We start from the raw sequence: 22,806 nt of genomic DNA, 5'->3' as shown, positions 1-22,806 counted from the left end.
ACTTCAAGTTGCAAGACTTCAAGAGATCAAAAAGAGGATTGTTTGAGAGCCTCGTTATAAGTCTGACCTTTATACAATCTTTCAAAAAGAGAACATTGGGAGGGGGGGACCCTAGTTCATTGCAGAGATTATAGGAATGCTGAAGAAATACCGAGAATCGTTACAGATCCAATCTAATTTGGAGAGAATGTGCACTGTAAAACGAGCGCAAATCTATAAATGCAATCAACTTGGTTAGTTCTTTTCTTTTCTTTTTAATCAAGTTCTGTTGACCACGCCATATGGAAGAATAATATTCTTTCCCCGATAGACTGACCTTCACCTAAGATTCCAGAATTTTAAAAAGAAGTCACAGCTTTGGAAACAAGAGCATGGGATAGAATTCTCCATAAATGTCACAGGTCATTGTCCCTCAGCAATTGTACTTAACTTTGCCATTGCTTCTGGCAAGATGCCACTAACACAAATGCTGCTTTCAAGCATACAGGATGACCATCTTAACATATGTTAGGAATGGGGCTCATCCCCTTACTGTCTTAGAAAATGCTTTCCCAAAGGCTAGAACATGATGGATGAAGAATGGTTCAGATGTCAAGGAAAAGAATAAGGCTGGTGTGCCAAGCAGCAACCAATAGCAGCTTTCATTTACAGATTCCTGTTTCATGCGCAATGCTAAACCATCACTTGCTGTAAACATGTGAATGTGCAGCTTCCCAGAGAGACGACTGCAGCTGCTGTGCTTCTCCCATGGTCCTCTGCTGTTGTGCTACCAGAAACTAAGCCATGGTTTGATTTAGCATCCTGTCCCACCCTAGGCTCACAACTTGTTTTGTTGAAGCTCATTGTTTGTTTGGAGACGACAAACCATGAGCCCAGGGTTCAGTCAGCATGCTAAGCCAAAGCATGGCTAGCCCTGGGAAGGACAGCAGCTAGAAGGTCACAGGAGACACAAAGCAGCTGTGATCTCTTCTCCAGGAATCCACACATATGTTCTAAGCCATGGTTTGGTTTGGTTTGATTTGGCTTGGCATGGCATTATATACTAATGGAACCATTCTCTCCTTGCTTCCCTCCCTATGCCTTGTGGCTGTGAAACTGTATGCCACACACATTGTATTTGGTTGTAAATGAAAATGAGTAAAGAAGATCTTGCAGATCGCAAACATTCAAAGTAACACTATGAGCTTGTTTGAATAAATAAACAGTATTCTCCTCATAAATAGTATGGGCCATGACAGCTTCTCAGAAAGCAGTCCTTCTAGCCATATCCAGCCAAGTGCTATCCTGATCCATCCATCCCAAGTATCTATGAGTGCTGCTCTCACAGGTGGTGACAGTGCTGCTCTACAGGACAGGTAAAAGTAGGTACCACTCATTGAAAGATGTGAACCTTAGAGGCAGGGGAACTTTGTGGCTTCCTCAGAGATGGGTATCCAAAAAGGGGAGGATCAAAATCTGTTCTTAAAGCTGCTCAACCTGAATTCATGAATCCAGATTGCATTGAATTAATCAGTTGTTCCCTAACTGTGCATTGTGTGAGAAAATAATTCCTTAGCACTGAATATTTAGAAGGCAGTTCACACCACCATCAACACTATCACATATTGCAAAGCAACAGAGATTTTTCATTTCTTCATTAGAGTCAGAAGAGACCAATAGTGCCATTAGGGATTCTGTGTACTATGGATGCCATATGTCTCCATCAACTAAATGCATTCTTAATGGAAAGCTCCTGTTGAGAGAAATCTGTACTGAATATTTGGATGTTTTGTCCAGAAGCAAAAACCACTTTGCCCAGATGAGTTTTGAGTCTTGCCTCATCTGTGCATCTTTAGATGTAGGGACTGAATCTGTCCACTGGTTCATCTAGCTCAGCATTGCTTCAGCAGACTCACAGTAGGTCTCCAGGTTACAGGCAGGGTTCTCTCCTAGCCCTAGAGATGCCAGGGATTGAACCTGGGACCTTCTGCATGCAAAGCAGATGTGCCACCACTGAGCTACAGTTCTTCCCCATCATGAGATGCTTATAAGTGTTGGTGAAGAGAATGAGACATTGACACTTCATCAACAGAATGTCCCACTATTTGACACAACCTGTGCTTGACTCTTAAGTTTCTTGGAAGATTCAACATAGCCCGACAACTCTGTACTTTTAAACCTGATCTGAATTAGAGTACTCTAACATCAAAACATTTGTAGAAAAGATCTGACGTCTTTCATGAACCTGCAAATGGCTTATCCAGTCAGAGGCTGGGAATGATTGCTTCTTTCAAACACTGCCATGTCTGGTCTGTGCAGTTGTCTTTCAGATTCGCTTTCTTAGACATCATTTACGTTCTCTTCTCACTGAAAACTTAAAACTCAAACATATTTTTCTGTTTTGTGGGCATCTGGGGCAGGGAGGGAATTCTTCCACAGTGGATTTCAACGAAACCAAATGTATGAAGTTTGTGCCTGCATTTTTGCCCTAGCAAAGTAAATGCAACAACCCCATGACAACATTTGTATTTGTGTGTGCACTCAGTGAGATTTCTTTAGCCATGGAATAATTTTCATCAACACTGCATTTCCTTAATCTGTTAATTTTACCACCCCTTATCTTAGTTTTTTCTTTGCTTTTTATGAAATAGGACTTTCTTCTAAGCATACAAGAATAGGGTGGCACTGTTAGAGAGTGTGCTGTTTGGTGCTCTCCACTTTTAAATGACTTCTTGACATTTAAAGCCCAAAATTTCAGTTTGCACCCATCCCACCCCAATGAAGAGAATTATGCAGTATTCAGAAGCATTTTGGATCATGGCTATCACATCACACAGTGCCACAAATGTGTGCTTATGCTCTGAACCTTGGCTATTTCTTTAAATATTTATGTCTGTCATGATACTGTGCATGTCTACTCAAAAGCAAATTGCACTGAAGTCAATGGAACTTACACCCAGGAGCCTGGGACAACAATCAAGTTCAGATGCCTATAGATATAGATATGTAAACCTATGATAGTTAGTGAGCTAGTTGTCATGTAAGCATGATATATTAAGAAATGTGTTCAATGAGATTCCTTTTTCCTTGAGTGGTGTGTGTGTTTTCTCTATTTTTAACTCTATTTCAGTATTAGAACATGTACAGTACAATTCTACTGAGGTTTACTCAGAAATAAGCCCTACTGAATTCACCGGGACTCACTCCCAGGTACAGGAGATTCATTCTCTTTGAGCTAAATGGGACTTTTTTCTAAGCATACAAGAATAGAGTGGCACTGTTAGATTGTGTGCTGTTTTGGTGCCCTCCACTTTTAAATGACCTCTTGACATTTTAAAGGCAAAACATGCCTCCTGCCTTTATGTGTTGTGGAAATGTAGTTATATGAAGGATAAATGAGCTTCTCCTGCTGCTATCTAGCTGATCAAAGAAAACTCTGTCATTTTGCAAGCCAAAAAAAAGAAAAGAATTCCATATTTCAGGAATACTGCTGACACGATTTTATAGCCCAACACCGGTGATAAAATTCAGCTTGAAATCTCCTTACATATAAACATTACTTTTCTTCTCCTGGAGTTCTGTGAAAAGCAATCATGGTATTACTGTCAACCATGGTAAAAGTAATCTAACAAATATCCTCTGTGCTTACCTTTTTATTAGTGTTTCAGCAGCAGTGCTATATACTGCAGTTATGGTTGAGATGGCCATTCCATTCTAAGCCTCTATTTTCAAGGCTTACAATTTTCTTTTAAAAATTACCTTTTGCACTGAAATTTGTTGTGCCTAGTCAGCCTAACAATGATGATTCGTGTTTGTGTGTGAGAAAGAGAGACAGACAGAGAGAGAAAGAAAAAATGAGAGTGTGCACATGCTGCTAGGTTTTAAAAGAAAAACCTTTTGGATATTTGGTGGGGGGGATGGCTCTAGTCAAGATCTTTTTGATATTTTAATACTATTTTGCTTTGCACATCAATTAATCTAAAACTTACCACTCAGGAATCTGAACATCATGGTCTTTGCTCACATTTGGGTTTGAAAAAGGGACCATATCATACATTTGTAGAATTCACTATGCATTACTTCATCTACAACAAACATAACGGAAGTGGAGTACAATAATAAAAACTCCAAAAGTTCTACCGTAGTGATTTAATTTTTCTCCAGTGTACACAAACCACAGGAACTGATTAGATCAAGAACTGGGCTCCATTAGGAGAAAGGACTGGATATTCATTTAATAAATAGAATAAGCATCAAGCAGCTAAAATAGCTTCAAAACTAAAATTCAGATGTATTAATTCTTCACAACCACCAACCACTCTTACATTTATCCCACATAACAGAGCTATAATACATGTATAGAAATATGTCAACGGGGCTTACTTTCAGGGCATATGCTAGTTCTTGCCAGATAACCCCAAACTGAAACCATACCAGCCTACAACTGGTACAGTGAGAAATACCGAACTTCTGAAAAGATGCAGACTGGGCAGGTTTGTCTCATTCCTTTTACCTTGATCTGCTATTATAATAAAAGTTTTGCATAATGTGTTCCTGTTTTGCTAGTCATGAGAAGCTATACAGGGCACTGAAATTCTGCCTGAACCATAGGATTCCATCTCCCTTCTGGCTTGTTAAGATTCCAGCAGACATGGCCTGTAAACCTTCAAGAACATCTTTGCCGCCACAAGAGCAAGAAACAGGCATTTTTTATAAAAAGAAAAAAGAAAAAGCTGAAGTTCTACAGCGGATAGCACATTTTGCTCATTTCCTGCACTCTCAAAGAACTATAGCATACAACACACAGGATGTAACCCTTAGGACCTAACCCATCTTACATGCAAATGAGTGCAACCGAAACCTTATGACCCTTATTTTCTTTTCCAGGGAAAAATCACTTTGGGAGGGAGAGATTTGAAGTGAAGAAGTAAGAGGATTTGCTTTGCTTGTGTGCCATTACTCCACTCTAAGCTTGCAATCCTAACCACGTCTGCTCAGAAGTAAGTCCCACTGAATTCCATGGAGCTTTCTCACAGCTATGTGGGACTAGGGTTGTTGTTTAAATCATCATCTAAGCTCCTCTCCCAAGCCCCATCAGGTTGCGAATGTTTATTGAGAACCATTCGATTCAGAGTGCTAAACTGAATGTCAAACTCTCTCTCTGTGTGTGTGTGTGTCTCTCTGTGTGTGTGTCTGTGTGTGTGTAAGTCTTCTCCATCTGTGCCATTTTCCAAATTGAATTATCTCCCTCAACCTGAAGCTGGGGGTGGGGAGGTGTTTTTCATCTTGAGATCTAAGTGAATTCTGTAACTGATGAAACTATTTGATCCTTGAGTAGCATGACAGCTTGTAACGAAATCTGGGCAAGTCATTCTCTAATTTTAAGTGACTAGACAATATACATGTAGTTGACTTTGTCATAAATCATAGCATCAGGCTAATATGACTCACATCTGTGTCATATTAAGAAATTATAAAATTATAAAACAGTTTGTGTTGATAGAACCCTTATGCATATGCATGGTATGCCATAGCTTCTTGCCTCATGGAATCTCATCAGCTTCATTCCCTACTACTATTGAGACCCCGCAACAAAATGTTGTAGCGTATCCTCACCTCCTATCAAATGTTGTTGAACTTCAGCTCCCATCACCCCTGACCATTGGCCACACTGGCTAGGCATGATATGAGCCTAAGGCTATAGGTTCCTTATTCCTTTCCTAACAGGTGTGTTGCTGTTCAGCCATACACTCCATTCCACTACCCATCTCTTCCATTCTACTTTTCTACTTGCCATTCAACATTCCATGGCTACTGAGCATGCTCAGTTTGGAAAGTTATCAATGCAATCTTACACTGAAAAATTATACATTCACTTTCTGGCTGCATTCACATGGCATTATATTCCACTTCCCAATGTTTCCCTAACTGTTAATTTCTGGATTTCACATGATGTAAAAGCCACTTCCAGAAATCTAGCAGAATATGCAGGAAGTTTAGTGCTAATTTCTAGTTGAACTTGTTTAAAAAACACACACAAAAACATTTGCAACCCTATTGAACCAGAAAATCACAGGAGAGAAGTGACAAAATTTGGGGAGGAATGCCAGCAGACAGCTCCTCCCTGTCATTTTCATGGCACAGATGCGTGGAAAGGGTGGGGAGTAGCGACGTCAGGGTCCTGTTGCACCGCTCCCACTGGTGTGATTTTTTTTTTAAGAGATATGCCAGTAAATCGGTCAAAAAGAAGAAGAAGAAGAAGAAGAGGATGGATTTGATATCCCGCCTTTCACTCCCCTTCAGGAGTCTCAAAGCGGCTAACATTCTCCTTTCCCTTCCTCCCCCACAACAAACACTCTGTGAGGTGAGTGGGGCTGAGAGACTTCAAAGAAGTGTGACTGGCCCAAGGTCACCCAGCAGCTGCAGGTGGAGGAGCGGAGATGCGAACCCGGTTCCCCAGATTACGAGACTACCGCTCTTAACCACTACACCACGCTGGCTCTCAACACTTCCATAATGCAACAGGCCCTGCAATGTGAAAGGAACATCGGGAAATGGGACAGAAGTACTACAATCAGGAAAACTGACGCAATGTTCCCCACACGACTCATGACGCTGATTACTCAGTCAGTCTAGACCCCCTTTAGGAGTCCTTCACTCCAGACATTTAATATGCATCCATTAGCACTCAGGCTTTCATAAGAGGTCATTACAGTTCAAAACACTCCACAATTTATTTTACTTACTTTGCTGCGCACTGCTGTAACTGTTTTAAAATCTGTTTTACCTCTATTATATGGAGGAAAACTAAAGAATAACTTAATACATCAAGATACACTGAGTTGTCATAAAGTGTTTTAGGTTGCATCCTTCCATCTTCTAGCAGGGCAAGCACCCCAAAGGGAACAGCAATTCCATTCCTAGGAGTATTCAGAAACCCATGCATATATACATGACGTGGCATAAATATGCAAACGGCACTTCATTTTACAATATAAAATTGGTAGAAATGTCAGTAAGCATCTGGGTAAGCTGTGGCCTTCCAAATGCTTTATACAATAAATGCATGGATAACTCCGATACATTATGATCCTTGGCATATACTTTTTCATTCAAAAGAGAAGATGCAGATTGAACATTATAATACTATTTGAAAATTAAGGGAGGACACATTATTGGTAGGAAAAACATTCTTGGCCTTAAGCATTCAAAGTCTTCACACATCGCAATTTCCCGGTTCCTCAAGGAAACCAAAAGACAATAAAATATTGTTGTGGTAGCCTAGCTTTGTTACAGCCATCGAGACAGATCAATGTTACTCTGTCTACCGCAGTCTCAAAGGGGGGGAAATGTTACAACATCCAATATTAAAGAGGTTGCAAGAGATTATTTTGTTAAAACACCACTATGGCGAAAGTGTCACAGCAAATTAAGCCCAAGGTTCTATGCCAACATACTGTACAATGTTAGCGTATTCAAGAGATTTAGATGACAGCGGATTTCAGCTTGGGGTCTATATTTGTTTTCTACACCACGACTCTTTTTCACTTCCCCTACTTTCAGCAGGAGGTGTGGAGCAAAATTTGCACGAGTCAAACCTTCAGAAAGCCAAAAATTTACAGTGCAGTCATAGGCATATTTAGTTGGCCAGTGAAGTAGGTAAGCATGAAAAGGTTTGTAGCCTCACAATGCAATTCTATGCAACAGAGTTTGTTGGGACTAACTCTTGAGTAAGTGTGCATAAGATTACAGCCTTAAGCTCATGGTTCAGACAATGCTTGCATCCGTCTGTCTCAGGAGACGAAGGAGGAGTGTGCCTTTGGGGGTGAGATGTGTTTTTCCCCTTGTGAACAGTGGATAAATTATTTTTACAAATGTATATTATGTTTGTATGTATTATTATAGTTTATTACCTGCCCTTTATCCTGAGGTTCCAGGGTTGGCTCCAAATAAAACACCATTAATATGAAAACACAGCATTACACAATATCCAAAACGGTTTAAAACAAAATTCATAAATAGGTGGGTCCTAAAAATTTCCATCTCAATTGCCAAAAGCCAAGATAAAGAAGTGTGTTCTCATCGTTCGCCAAAATCTCTATAATGAAGGTGCCAGGCACAACTCTGTGGGAAGTTTCACAACATAGGGGCTGCCACATAGGGGTTCCCAAGCATCATGCAATGGGTGACATGAGAAAAGTATGGTACTAATAGTACAGCAAAGGTTTTGCTTTGTTTTACAGAGTGGCTCAGAACCATGAACAGAGATTAAAACGGAAAGACCACAGGGCACCTCAGAAACAGGTCAGGTTTTTAAAATAAGTAAATAAAAATGCTCAGATACAAGGCAAATCTCAGGAGCTGTGCACATCTCTACTAAATTGTGTGGGGCTGCATGGATTGCCTGTACCTACAGGAACCTGCCCAGCAGTTCAGATATTAATTTAAGCCCTTCTCTGGTGCTTCTGCTTGAGATTAGGCAGGTGGTTGTTGGACTCAAGGTCCTTCCTGTGCCTGAGTCCTAAGTGTTATGAAGCTACCTTCTAAGGAAGTCTTCTAGACAAGTCTCTGGGTGCCCTTGTTCCTACTCCTGAGGCTCCAGGCAAAGTACGCTTTGTTTATTCATGCTTTTGGTAATTAAATTTGTAGTTTCCTTTGTTAGTTTAGGGAGTGAATTAGCTTGCCTTTGGGTTGATTTGTTCGGCTACTGGTTGGTATTACTGCAGCTTTTATTCTTACTATGTATGTATAAATGTTTGTGACTTGTATTTTATTACATTTTTATAATGTTGGTGCGTTTGCTTTTTTTAAAAATTATTTTGTTCTGGCTGCTTTGGATGCCGTTTTTGGCAGGAGGACAAAAATTGGCAATATAATAATAATTTCAATTATTTAAACTGAGTGAAGCACAACAGACCATAGGAACACAAGGGCCCCTGTTGCTTCTTTCAAGGTTTCATCAGCCTTAACTCTGTGAAGATTCATTCTCTGCCATTCTTAGCAGAGAATGAATTCTTATGTTCTTATTCTTATTCTTATGTTCTATGCATTTGCCTGGTCGGGTCTACTCCGAATCTGATCCTGCTACTGGAAGAAGAGCTTTCTTTCTTGCCACAAATGCAATCAACTTCAAATTTAAGGAATCATCAATAACTGCCTCCAACAGGGAGAAGCAATGTGGTTCCTACTCACCCACCCGAGGTTGTGGCATTCTAGGACACCTCCCTTGGTGTCCGCTCAGGGCATAAGCCTGAGGTCTCCATGCCATGGATAGCACTAAAATGCTGGTGAATTTTCATGAAGCATAAACTAATGCAGAAATATGAAGAACTGAACTAAAGACTTGGAAATTGAGAATGAGAGAGAAACAGAAACTGGCATATTCATCCATCACTGATCTGCTTGCATTGAATTGTCTTTGAAATAAGTGACTTGCCTTCTAAGAGGCGGTATACAAAATCCTCACTAGATATCCAGATTTCAGTTCGTGTTCTTTTTTCTTTCGCTCTTTCTTTCTTTCTTAAAAAAAAAGAGGAAAGAAATGTATTATTAATTTGTTTGGCCAAAAGGGCTTTCTGGAAATTCTGAAGGCAAAAGAGTGTCAGCTATGCTCTATTTGTATTAAGCAGCGGCGCTGGAATTTGTGAATTAAAACAGTTATCAAGTGCAAGTGAGTATGAAAGACACTCCCAGAGGGTTTTATTTGTGCCTGTAATCTATCCTATTATGAAGTATATCCTTACTGCCACTTACTCATTTTCAACAATTAGCAGTAAATAACAGAGGAAGTATGGGGTTGGAAGGCATTAATAACAGAACAACTTTGAAAATTGTGTTTCAAAGTTAAAAAGAACTCCAGGCATTAAAACACAGTTTAACAGATTATTTGGTATTATAAAACTGCGCCTATGGCTCGGGCATGCTGAATACTGGGAACCTGCAGAAGAATGAGAGTATATATATATATATATATATATATATATATATATATATAACAAATGCTTTGATAACATTTGAAAAATTATCCCTAAGAGTATAGCTCTGCCTTACATTTTATTTAGCTATTCATTCTGTCAGGCAGGGTGCTTTAGGAAGCCACAGGCACATAAACACTGCCTATTTGCGGGGAGAGAAGCAAGAATTATGCACATTTCACCTTGTTCCTTTCATTGCTTTTTGCTCAGACGAAAATGCTCAAAACATGGATGGTAAGGAGCCAAAGGAGAAACTGAATCAGCACCAGATGCCCAAAAAAGTAGGAACAAGTAGGAATAGTGAGTGATTATTAATCACCTGCCCCCCCCCAATTAACTAATTAAACCATTAAATATAAACACACGTCCATATACTCAGGATAGATCCCATTTTGCAATACTGAAGGGACTGCGAGATAATCTACATTACTTTAAGGATGCTACCATTCATTTTTACAAATAATTACTATATTTCACATTAACATTCAAATACCTGAAACAAAACAGTATCGAAAAAAGAAAGGAGGTCACCTTTGGTTATCAAAGCTCTTCCTTAGTCTCCCCAACCCTGCGCCCACTCCCCCAAATTACGGCTTGCTGGGCTGCACAAAATGGAGGATAGAAAGGGAAGGGAGTCTGACAAAGTGGAATTGCAGGGGTTGGGCTAGGTGACCCTTGGGGTCCTTTCCAACGCTATAATCCTATGATTCTAAGTGATGTGAAACAATAACTACTGGACACTGACAATCATCCTAATGAACAAGGCAAAGCGTGGGATGCCTGGATGCAGTTAACTGACTGGGTGCAATGATGGGACATCCATGGTGCCACAAGAACCAGAACAACATTATTGCTCCATGTGCTACATATATCACACTGCATGGCCAGATATATGTATGTGTTTCTATTCCCAGTCTATTCCCTGGTAAACTGTATGATGAACTTTGATTGATTTAAAGCATTTTAATACACTCCTTTGTCCCTTTTGGGATTTCCGGTGCTATACAGTCAATAAATATAAGAACAATACAGTTGTACCTTGGATCCCAAACGCCTTGGTACTCGGACATTTTGGCTCCCAAACGCCACAAACCCAGAAATGAGTGTTCCGGTTTGCAAACATTCTTTGGAACCCAAACATCCAACAGAGCTTCCACGGCTTCCAATTGGCTGAAGGAGCTTCCTGAAGCCAATCAGAAGCTGCACTTTGGTTTCCAAACTTTTTGGAAGTTGAATGGCCTTTTGGAATGGATTCTGTTTGACTTCCAAGGTACGACTGTACAATCAATGCAAACAATAAAGTCGCTTTAAAACGCCTGTAAAAACTAAACATTACCTGGCATTGCAGCTTTGGTTCCAGACAGGCAGCTCTAGGGAGCATGCTCCAAAGATGGGTCACCACCACGACAAAAGCCTCCTTCATTGTTCAGTACTGTACTTCCTGTAGAGGAGGCACCTAAAAGGGTGTTTCAGCTGAGGATCCCTTTCAGATATTTGGATGCCAAGCCATTTTAGGTCTCTTAATTATAATTGGGTCTAGGCACAGTGGAATATGGCCAGTCGACACCCTGGCAGCAACATTCCTGAAGCTTTTGGGTTGTCTTCAAGAGCAACTTTACATATGGCACCTTGTAATAATCCAACCATGAGGTTGCCAGATCGTGTAACACCAGGACCAGATTATCCTGGCTACAGTTGAAAGGTCATTAGCTCCACAAGGGGTCTCTTTGGTACTAGAGTTCTTCCATGCATACAAAGGCGAGAGAAATGGATGACAAAGTAGGTAAAGACACAGCTCGGCCAAAAGGGAGCTTCCAGGCACCCTTAATCACCTGATCAGAAGCAGCTGCAAAGCCCAATGCATGGTGCTTTGCAAGCCCTGATGATCAGCTGGTCAAAGTTCTGTGCCTTTACTTGAAAATTTGATTATTTTTTCAAACCATGCAGACAAAACAAGGTCCCCTGATGTCACTGCAGATCTGCCATCCAGATCCTGTTCCCTGCTCCTGGTTCTGATTTCTATTGCCTCTCTTTATTTGCATTCAGTTTTCCAAGGTTGGGACTCGTATCTTCCATTTCTCCTGGCATTCTCCTTTCCTGCCGAGCTTGTCGTTGTAGCTTATATTTGTTTCCCTGCACACTAAAATGGCTGCAGCTTCATTGAAAGTTCCTCTCATTCTGAAATCTAAAATGGAGCCTTTGGGTAGAGAGCCCAAGATCAGGTTGAAAGGGACCGAGCATGCCAGATGATGCATGCACTCAAGATGAAGGGTGTCATAATCACAGTGACACGCAGGAAAAGATTATTTTAACAAAGGCTTGGACCTGCCTCAAGGAGCAATTCAACAGCTACTTACCCTCAAGGAGACCATGCCATTCCTGAACCATCATTGAATAGCCACTTTAGGATTATCTAAGAAGTGCTCTTTCGAAGCCATTTCAATCCAAGTCATTTCAACAAGCAAGCAAACAAATAAAAAGCTTACCAAGCAAGCATTTCTCATCATCCACTTTATGTTCCCCAATCATATTGCATTGACTGCTTGAATACTGTGTCACTTCTCTACATTTTACTTCAGTCTACTGGGCAGCGGAAACTTCCAAATGGCCCATATCAACTAAAGCCTAAATTAGAAAAACAATGGCCAAACTGCAAAATGACTGGCCAAGACACAAGCAGTCTTAAAAGGCTTATCAAGCTTACCAAATATACCAAGGCAGGCAGGCAGGCAGGCAGGCAATGAGCTGCTGACTCTGCAATACATAGGAGGTAAGATTACTTGCTAGTCTCCTTCACCAATGCAATCCATTCTGGAATCGCACTGTAAGCAGGAGTTGGGCTCACTCGGACATTAGAGCTGCCCATCTTTAATGCAGGGAGAATTAAACCACTGTAACAGCCTGTGTGGGGACGCGGGTGGCGCTGTGGGTTAAACCACAGAGCCTAGGACCTGCAGATCGAAAGGTCGGCAGTTCGAATCCCCACGGCGGGGTGAGCTCCCGTCATTCGGTCCCAGCTCCTGGCAACCTAGCAGTTCGAAAGCACCCCTAAGTGCAAGTAGATAAATAGGGACCGCTTTCTAGCGGGAAGGTAAACGGTGTTTCCGTGTGCGGCACTGGTGCTGGCTCGCCAGATGCAGCTTAGTCACGCTGCCCACGTGACCCGGAAGTGGGCCAAGAAACTGCGGAAAGGTGAGGACAATTGGATGGCTGCATCTTCACAGGAGAAGGTTGAGTGCCTTTCCCAGCAGGCCTTCCTTCATGTTCTTGCTCCCTTTGCAGAATCAGATCTACCTTGCATGCATGGGAAGCCACTCGCAAAGGTGCAGCAACCAGCACTGTACAGGATCCACCTACTGTTAAATGAGTGGATCTGGTCCTGTGGAGTGCTAGTGCACCCCGCCTAACTTTTTTTTAAAAAAGAAAGAGCTTTGAAACCCCTTAGCACCATTACCCCCAAATGAATTTGGGGACAGGTTTGGGGTGAGTAGATCCCAAGGCAGCATAGGGTGAATTGGCCTGATCCAGAGGCCAAATATTGGGGCCACAGGATGGACTAGGTGCAATGCGTCGTAACACATAGACTACATTTTGTAAATTAAGAGCACAATCCTACATATGTCCATTGAATTCAATGGTGCTTGCTCGCAACTCCCAGCTAAGAGTGAAGAGGACTGTAACTTAACACACACACACGCCTTAAGAGTAACTGCTGCCAGGCAAGGACTATCAACCACATCTCATTTTCTTCCTCTCTATATACAGCCCCAGCCTGCTACAAAAACTGTCACATTGAAAAGCACTTTGTTTATATAGATGCTTTGCAGAATGAAAGCTTCCAGATTAAAATTGTAAAGTGCATTTCACCTCTCTGCTAGTCTTAATTTTCTATTATGGAGGCATTCTTTCTGATAACATATCACATAGCCTGTAGAATCTTAGTGTAGGCTTGTCATAATATCTACATTTCCCCCAGGGCTCTTAAGACATATTAAAATCTGCCTTCTTTCTTGACATTACTAATATCTAGAAGTCTGCAGGTTTTGCGTTACACTGAATCTCTTGCCTTTCTAGCAATACACTTAACTGCATTATTTGTCAGAAATACCTTGTGGCACATATTCAGGAAGCCACAGACTGAAATACGAATGCCGGGGCGATCATGAAGCAGTTAAAGTAATGATTGTTCCCATTTTACTGTTTTTCATTGCATTTCAAATGATAATGCCATTCTGCTTGCACCTTTAAAAGGAGGCTGCCTGGACACCTGAAAGATTAAAAACAACAGGTGGGACATAAATTCATTAGTCTGTGCTCCATCATTGCCCTAGATTAATAATAGACTTCTCTTACAATAGAATCTCTCATTATTTTTCACTTTTCTCCTGTCCTTCCTTGTCTGTTCTATATGACTATCCCTTTCCTTTTCAACAAGGTTCTTTATTCGCTTTCTATTTTAGTCAACTTTCTATTTGCCTGCAAGTATTACTCCATTATTTCAGAGCATGGCTTTTTGCCCTCCGATTTCTCCATCTCCTTGACTTGGAAAACAGGCTAACTCACACACCTTTTCACAAATACGGTTTCACATTCTTCATTAGCTCTGCATTTTGCTCCCCTCCTTTCTGTCATTAATCTCCTGTGATGTCCTACCTAGATGGAAACACAGACAGGCATATACATAACTACCAGTGTTCCACTCTGCATCTCCACACAACATACACATGTTCTTAATTTAGATGCATGTATTAATTAAAGGCAGTAATTCAATTACAAGATAACTGCCTTACAGAGAAATAGTGGGGCTGTGCAGTGTGAACTGGGCCTCTTATGCACTGCATTCTCCCATCACCTGGAAACTAATTAGCAGGACATAATCACATACTTCCTGTTTAGCAAACACACTGGTCTCATAGGAGCAAATGATTTGTATCCTGAATCACTAGCCACTGCTTATTTGTAATTATCATATAAATGAGAGGCTTCGGATGACCTCCTATTCCTCATCCATTTTCTTAGACAATGAAGATGCACTCATTTCACCAGGGTGTGTGTGTGTAGACCTGAGGCAATTTGAATTATTTAGCCCCTTGGAACATTTTTAGATTACTCGGAAAGGGCTCTACTGCTAATATTAGCAAAACTAGGCTAGTAATTTTTAATACTGAGTCACATAAGAATATCGAAAATGAGAACGGGCAATTTATGCAAATGAAATTTCATAGGTGTCTGCTGGCCTACTGTTAATACATTTTTTATTTTTATTTTTGCAATGTCTTACATCAGTAAGGGGCATGTTTGAGCAGTAGTTACTTTTCCACAGGCAAGTTAACAATATATGCCTAACTTCCTTTTCCAAACAATTTTGAGGGGGTCAGAAAGATTTGCTTGCAATCTCAGTTCAGGCAGGTCACCGAGTCCAGCATCCGAAGCAGCACAAATTAATGAGGTATCTCTGAATTTTAATAATTTGAGCCCCACAGCCCTGCAAAGTTCATACAGTAGCTGACAGCAAGGCAGCCAGGGAGCAAATCAAAAGGCAGCAGAAACCAGGCATCACACCTCACAAGTGACTGCTGCCGAAGAGGGGAGCACAGGGGTGCCAACACCTCCAGCACAACTGTGATTCCTCATGCCAATTATATATGACAACAAAGGAAAGAGAGAGACCAGCAGGCTTCATCTTCTCAATTGGCCACCTACTGGTAGCCGACTGTGAAACACCACAAAATGGAGGACGCCAGAGAGTCTCTTGACCTGTTTGTTACCAAGCTCTGTAACTCAATAGGTTTCCCATATGCATGACTGCATTGTGCCAGACTGCTTTTGGGTGGGGTTGCTGGGTCTACAAGGCTCCTGTAAAAAGGTGGAATGAAAGGTGGAAATTCCACCAGGCAGTTTCTCAGAACATCACAGCACTTGGGTGCTCAGGGTGGCCATGGGCCCTACTTTATAGGGTACAGTCCTCTATTTTGAAGGGCTATTTTAAGTACAAAAAGAACAATAGGCTCAATTTTTGATGAGCTCCTAATATGTACTTTTTCCAATGGCATTCTCCAGTTTTAATATGACTGCTAGCCTTTCAATTTGTCCAATTTTTTAGTTGCTTTAACTTCTACATTTTTAAATTTGAAGTTTATTAGAACATAGTTTATTGTATTTTTTTATTTGCCATAATGATTATTTAATAGGTAGGATAAGAAGACAGAAAGTCCTCTCAGGGTCTAGACCTATCAACTCTGTCTTAAGTTTAGCTCATAGTTAGCTCCATGAAGTTTGAAGTTTTGACAGTTAATTAGCAAAACATGAGGATGCATCTTATCAATTGTCATTTAAGAATGCAGAAGCACATGCTATTCTAGATCCTACTGCCCATTCTGCTTTGTCAAATACCTGAGTGAAGTTGCAGGTCCTGAATGAAGATAAATCTCAGCAGAGCTACCAACGTTTTTACAGGCCTGCTTCCTGTGCTTCTGTAAAAAGACACAGGATACAGTTATAATGCTGGCAACCTTGTACTTGAACCAAGTTATTGCATGTTTATTCAGAATTATGTGCACATGGTTCAAATGGGACCAACTTCCAAGGAAATGTCATATGACTGATGCTTTAGGCTTCAAGTAAGTTGTGTGTGCACTTAAGTAAACGGACAAATATGTTTCTGTTCTGTAAGCAATGAAAAAGGCATGTGGACTCATGACCAAATGGGCTTACTGACATGAAACTGGGTATAGGATTGCTACAAAAGGCTGCATTATTTATACACTTGCCTGGAAGCACATCTCACTGAACTCAACAGGTCCTCCTTTTGCAAAGGATTAGATGGTTAATTAATCAACAAATAATCCAGAACCAACTCAATTCAACTTAAAAGGGTAATTCATGTATAAGAGCATGAAGACTTGGGCCTCTGGCTTGTCACACCATTGTAGCTACACAGTCCCTTCTGCTTCCCCCCTTTCTCCCAATTCTCTTTAGGACAACATATTTTTAAAAAATCTGGTTGTCACACATACAGTTAAAGAAATCTTCCAAAATATTCATCTTCTTGGTAACTACTTCTTGAGCTGGATTCAGAACAAAAAACTTAGTCTAATAGTATTTCCTTGTCCATCTGCCATCTTTCTAGTAACCTTGAACATAATTCTAGTCATGAGAGTCAGAGTACAGAAACTCTAATGGGACAAACTAGTAACCACATCAACTGCAGTTATAAAGGCACAACACCTTTAAAAGCAATCATTAAAAGTCTGGACATATCGAATCAATTTCTGTACAGTATACTGGAACAAGATCACTCAGAGCCATAAACTAAAGAGAGATAATTTAATGTATATTATTAACCAATGCTGTTTTTGTTAATGTGTTTATTTATTTATTTTACTATTATATATGAAAAGGCCAACTTAAATTACTGGGCAATTTCTAAATCTAGTTAAAACGAGATCGCTATCTGACCACAAGTCATGGAGCCAGAATTTATTAGCTACCGAAGGCAAGCACCTTAAGATCTAATGCAGCTTATAATTAAGAAAGGGGGGGCATGTTGCCAGCCAGATTTAATGGAATTGGATCAAAACCAGAACTCAAAGGCCAATTAACAATTTATGTAATGAAGGAAGAAACATTTCTAGCACTCTGCTGCAGAATGGGAACAGGTCAGAGAACAACAGAACACACTTTCCCTTGTATTATGTTTACTGTTTTTTCTTCTCAAAGGAGAGATGTTGCAACATGCACATTTCCTTTATGTGTGAATAAAGGTCTGGCTGGCGTTGTTAAAGCCCTGCAGAATCTTATTTTTAAAGGTTACAAAAAAGGAAAACTTTAATATAGAAATATACACACACACACCCCAAAAAAGGCTTGAAATATTTCACAATGAAAATAGAGATAGTTGTGCATTTGTAACCCATCCTTATAATACCTTAGGTCCCCTCCCTCAGCATCTTCTACTTACCTACCTTGAGGTGAGATGAAAATTCTTAGAAGACATTTTTTACTAAAAAAGAAGTTCAGATTTTTCCTCTTTTTTGACTCCCCCAAAAGAAGCCCACTCTACAGAATTTCCCTGAATATTCCCCACCACTTTTTGCGGCTGCCACCATTTGTTCTGCCACAGCACTCCACCATGTTGCGAAGTCCAGGGCACTGTGGAGAATGCAGAAATGGTCGCTAGGCTACAAACACAGTTGCTGCTGCTGTCATATGTAACGTAAGAACATAAGAAGAACCTGTTGAATCAAGCCAATGACCCATCTTAGACAAGCATCCTGAGGCCGGCCAGTTGCCTGTGGAAAACCCACAAGCAATAGCCTTTTCCCCCTCCTGTAGTTTCAACTGGTATTCAGAAGCATTACAGCCTCTGATCATGGGGACAGAACATACCCTTATCATCCATGATTTTGTCTAACCTTCCTTGAAAGCTACCCAAGTCAGTTGCCATCGCTTCCTGCTATAGGAGCGAGCTCCATAGTTTAACTGGACACTTTTATTTGTCCTGCATCTTCCATCATTCAGGTTCATTCGGTGTCTACAAGTACTAGTGTTATGAAAGAGGAAGAAAAGCTCTTCTTTATCCACTTTCTCTATGCCAGGTAGAATTTTAAATTCTGTCATGTCACCTCATATTCACCTTTTCTCCAAGCTAAAAAGTCCCAAATGCTGCAACCTTCCCTCATATTCCACACCCATGGTTGTTCTGTTTGCCCTTCAATGAACCTTTTGCAGCGACACGCTATCATTTTGGAGGTGAGATTACCAGAACTGCACGCAGCAAATACGGTCACACCACTGATTTGTATAACAGCATTATAATATCAGCAGTTTTATTTCCAGTTCGTTTCCTAATGGTACCTAGCATGGAATTTGCCTTTTTCATTGCTGCCACACACTGGGTTGACATCTTCATCAAGCTATCTACTATAAGCCCAAGGTCTCATTCCTAGTCAATGACTGCCAGTTTAGACCCCATGAGTGTCTATGTGAAATTAAGATATATATTTTTGCCCCAACATGCATCATGTTACACTTGTTTACACTGAATTGCGCTTGTCATTTCCCCACCCATTCACAGAGCTTGGAGAGGCTCTTTCGGAGCTCTTCACCATCTCTCTTTTGTTTAACGACCCTGAACAATCTAGCATTATGAGCAAACTTGGCCATCTCACTGCTGACTCCTAATTCTATATCATTTATAAACAAGTGTAGTCACAAAAAAAGAAAACTAAAAGGTTTGGGGGGGAGGAACAAGAGAGTTATACTACTGTCCATGCTAATGGTGAGCCCCATCTTCCACAAAACTGTTGGAGAATTTGTCCTCCCCCACCCAGTTTCTTTACCCAGAGGCAGAGGCACCAACTTTACAAGATGACTGAGGGGCCCCGCCACAATGTCCTGACATCACAAGGAACCAGGAGGTAGGACCAAATGCCCTTTGAACATTGAAGGGGGCTGCCCCCCTTAAAAAATGACTGGGGGAGAAAATGCCTCAGCCCCTAGGAGCTGGTATCTATGCCCAGAGGCTACTCTGTCACTTAGGGGGCATTACATTACATTACATTACATTACATTACATTACATTGATGAACTCCATGATATTTGAAGGGGAATATGTGCCTGCAGTCACAAAGGAAACATGCTTCTACGTGTTACAATAATTTCCAGAGCATGTATTTTTAGACACGTGTCTCCCTTTAAAGTACTACGGTACTATTTTTGGTGCAAACCACAGAGACATGGTTTATACCACTATTCTGAACACGACGTATCTGATTATAATGATATATCCATTTTTAAAGGGGAGAAAGAACAAACAGGAGAATCACTTAAACACATTTGCATTGAATTTTACAGTACATGTAAAGAACTAGTGACCTTTCTTTATTAACAGTATTACATGTTTGTTCCTTCATGCTCCATGCTTTCTCCAGAATTTGGACTTGAACAGAAATAAAAGGATAAAACATGATTGGTCTATGCGTATTATTCTGAACTGAGATCCAGTAGCTTTTTCTATACAAAATATATCTGTCATTATTTCAAAGCACGTGTTACTAGCATCTTTCATGAGGAATGCCAATAAGTGAAAGCCCAACATAGAAAGTTTTTACACCTGAGTGCAACTTTAAAGCCTGACTTTCACCCAACCAACAGGAAAACAATGAAAAAACAGGTTGCAATGTGTATGAACTTTGCAAATAAGGCACAAAAGTAACAATGAATTTTTCCTCAAAAATAAGTCTTGCTATGTTCAATGCGGTTTGCTCCAAATTAGGTGTACGTATGGCTGCAGCCTTGCAGTGTAATCCTAAGCATGCCTACTCAAAAGTAAGTCCCACTAAACTCAGTGAGGACTTGTCCTTTGTATATTTAGGATTGCTTAGTTATTATTTGTCAATTGCCTAATTGTCTGGTGGCAACTGTTACTTGCTACGGGGAGTCAAGTGAACAGCTTTTATGAGGTTTGTCACACATGTTGGAAAACAGTAGCATTTTTCTTTTCCTTAATATAAGGATGTCAAGAAAGATCCATTTCCATATATCTGCATCCCCAAGCTTGTGTTTTATTCTCAGTGCCTTCTGGATATGCTCAGCATAGGAGCATGTGTGTGCTATGCAGGGTGTCTAAGCTTGGCCTCCCTTCAGCTTGGTTAATTACAAGAGGTTAAGCAGATACTTAGCATTCTGTCCCTCATAATTATCTGGTGTATGAATCCAAGCTTAGTGCTCATTATTGCCAATGTACTTGAAAATGTACTCTGTTGTCCTCAGACAGATTTCAACAGAGGAAAAACCTTCCATCAGGGACATTCAAGTGATCTAGGAAATGATCTTCTCAAGAAGGCCGTAGAGGAAAGGACCACCCTTCATTTTAGGCCACTCAGAAATCACTATCCACCAACACTCCTAGGCCACCAATGGGTAAACAAGTGTCCTCTCTGTTCCTTATGCTACCTTGGTAATACTGTACACTTAAGGTCATTGACCATTCCATCCACATTCCAAAAACCAGCATATTAACTAATTCCATGTACACTATCACTTGCCATCAATGCCCTTCAGGAGTTTTCATCAGCCAAACAAGAAAGTCACTCTGCACAAGAATAAACGGGCGGTAATCTGACTTTCAGAATAGAAATGTACAGACACGAGTCAGGGAACATTTTCAATCTCCCCAAACATTCCCTTTCTGACCTCAAGGTCACTCTACTTAACAAGACCATTTCAGAGGGCAATTGGAATTCATTCCAGTATTCGATTTTATTTCCCAGGGTTTTCAACGAGGATTATGGGTTATATTTTATCACTAGAAAAACAAGAGTTTTCTGTTTTAAGTATAATCTGATAACATTCTTTCTATGTTTAGTGCTTCAACACCGATTCACATTATCTATGGTTTTCACTTTGTTAACTTGGGCTGTTCTTCACTGTACCTCCTCAACCCCACATGTATAGACATCTCTTTTTCAGTCCGTTTCACTCATGTGATGAAGCAAGAAGATGCCTATGAACATCCATGCTGCAATGTATCAATTTGAAGACTTTGTGTCTTTTAATACCTGTGCAATCACTACAGGAGAATCTCAGTTTCTGTTGCTTTACAATAAGGAGGGCTTGAACAACCTGACCGAATTTCAGAAGACCAATATGAGTCAGAGGAGTTGAAATAAACCCTCGTTTATTTACCTTTCCTCTCTATTATTTAGGCTACCTGGGTCAGATCAGTTAGGTATCTGCCAAACTAAACACAATGTAACTCAGAGAAGGCCTGGGAAATGGTTTTTAACCCTTCCTGCAGCTTATGGATTGAGAATAGGTAATGTTTTCGATGTATGTGTAATCAATCAGGTATTCATTACAGACAAAGGCAGAAATATTTCTCAGCTCTCTTCCAAGTAGAACAAGCATCATTAGTGCACTTAGGGCATTTGAAACACATCCAAACATGTTAATGTGTTTTAAGCTAATAAAGTGTGCACCAGTGGTTGTGGTGCTAAACCTGCAATCAATGCTAGGTATATTCTGAGGAGGAGGAGGAGGGGAAGAAGAATGAGGGGGGAGGGAGAGAGAGAGAGGAGTCTTTCACTACCATGGCTGGTTTTGAGCAATTATTTATCCCTTCTGCTGAGAAGTACTAATAAAGGTAAAGGATTCCCTGACCATTAGGTCCAGTCGTGACCGACTCTGGGGTTGCAGCGCTCATCTCACTTTATTGGCCAAGGGAGCCGGCGTACAGCTTCCGGGTCATGTGGCCAGCATGACTAAGCCACTTCTGGCGAACCAGAGTAGCGCATGGAAACACAGTTTACCTTCCCGCTGGAGCAGTACCTATTTATCTACTTGCACTTTGATGTGCTTTCGAACTACTAGGTTGGCAGGAGCAGGGACTAAGCAACGGGAGCTCACCCCGTCGCGGGGATTCGAACCACCAACCTTCTGATCGACAAGTCCTAAGCTCTGTGGTTTAACCCAATACATTTGGATATTTTATTTTATTTTATTTTATTTTATTATTTTATTTTATTTTCATACCCCGCCCATCTGGCTGGGTTGCCTTGGCCACTAGCAGTAATGATCCTGAGGGAGTAAGGACAACTGACCCCAGCAACCTTGGGATCATGAACTTGTTGGCTTCTTGAATCAACGGCCGCTTCAGAAAATACTAGATAGATTCCTAACAAGTTCACAATTCTTATTGTTTTAATTTGATTGCTGAAGTACTGTAGCTTGGAACGCGAGAGTCCATCCTTCTTGCTTTTACGTCATGTTGCTCAAAAAGTCAATTTTGCCAGCTGAGCAACAACCACATGTTCTTGGTAACTCAACTTCCTGCACTGTGGGTAATATTGGG

General features: G+C 40.7%; 1 protein-coding gene across 7 annotated transcripts in view; it reads right to left on the bottom strand.

The window, feature by feature from the left end:
* Positions 1-14,520: 14,520 nt before the first annotated feature.
* Positions 14,521-22,806, bottom strand: part of LOC310658752 (uncharacterized protein) — a 72,515-nt gene continuing 64,229 nt past the window's right edge. For all 7 annotated transcript variants that reach the window (XR_014502460.1, XR_014502461.1, XR_014502462.1 and 4 more), the window contains 2 exons: positions 16,347-16,426; positions 14,521-14,606 (listed from right to left, as the gene is read on the bottom strand). Coding sequence is in view for 1 of the 7 variants with exons in the window: in XM_083401089.1 (XP_083257215.1) it covers positions 14,603-14,606; positions 16,347-16,426 (84 nt within the window). In the remaining 6 variants the exon portion in view is untranslated. The remainder of the gene's footprint in view (positions 14,607-16,346; positions 16,427-22,806) is intronic.

The sequence above is a fragment of the Podarcis tiliguerta genome, assembly GCF_965153285.1.
Source record: "Podarcis tiliguerta genome assembly, chromosome: 10".
NCBI lineage: Eukaryota > Metazoa > Chordata > Lepidosauria > Squamata > Lacertidae > Podarcis > Podarcis tiliguerta.
This window is presented reverse-complemented; position numbering and strand designations above follow the sequence as displayed.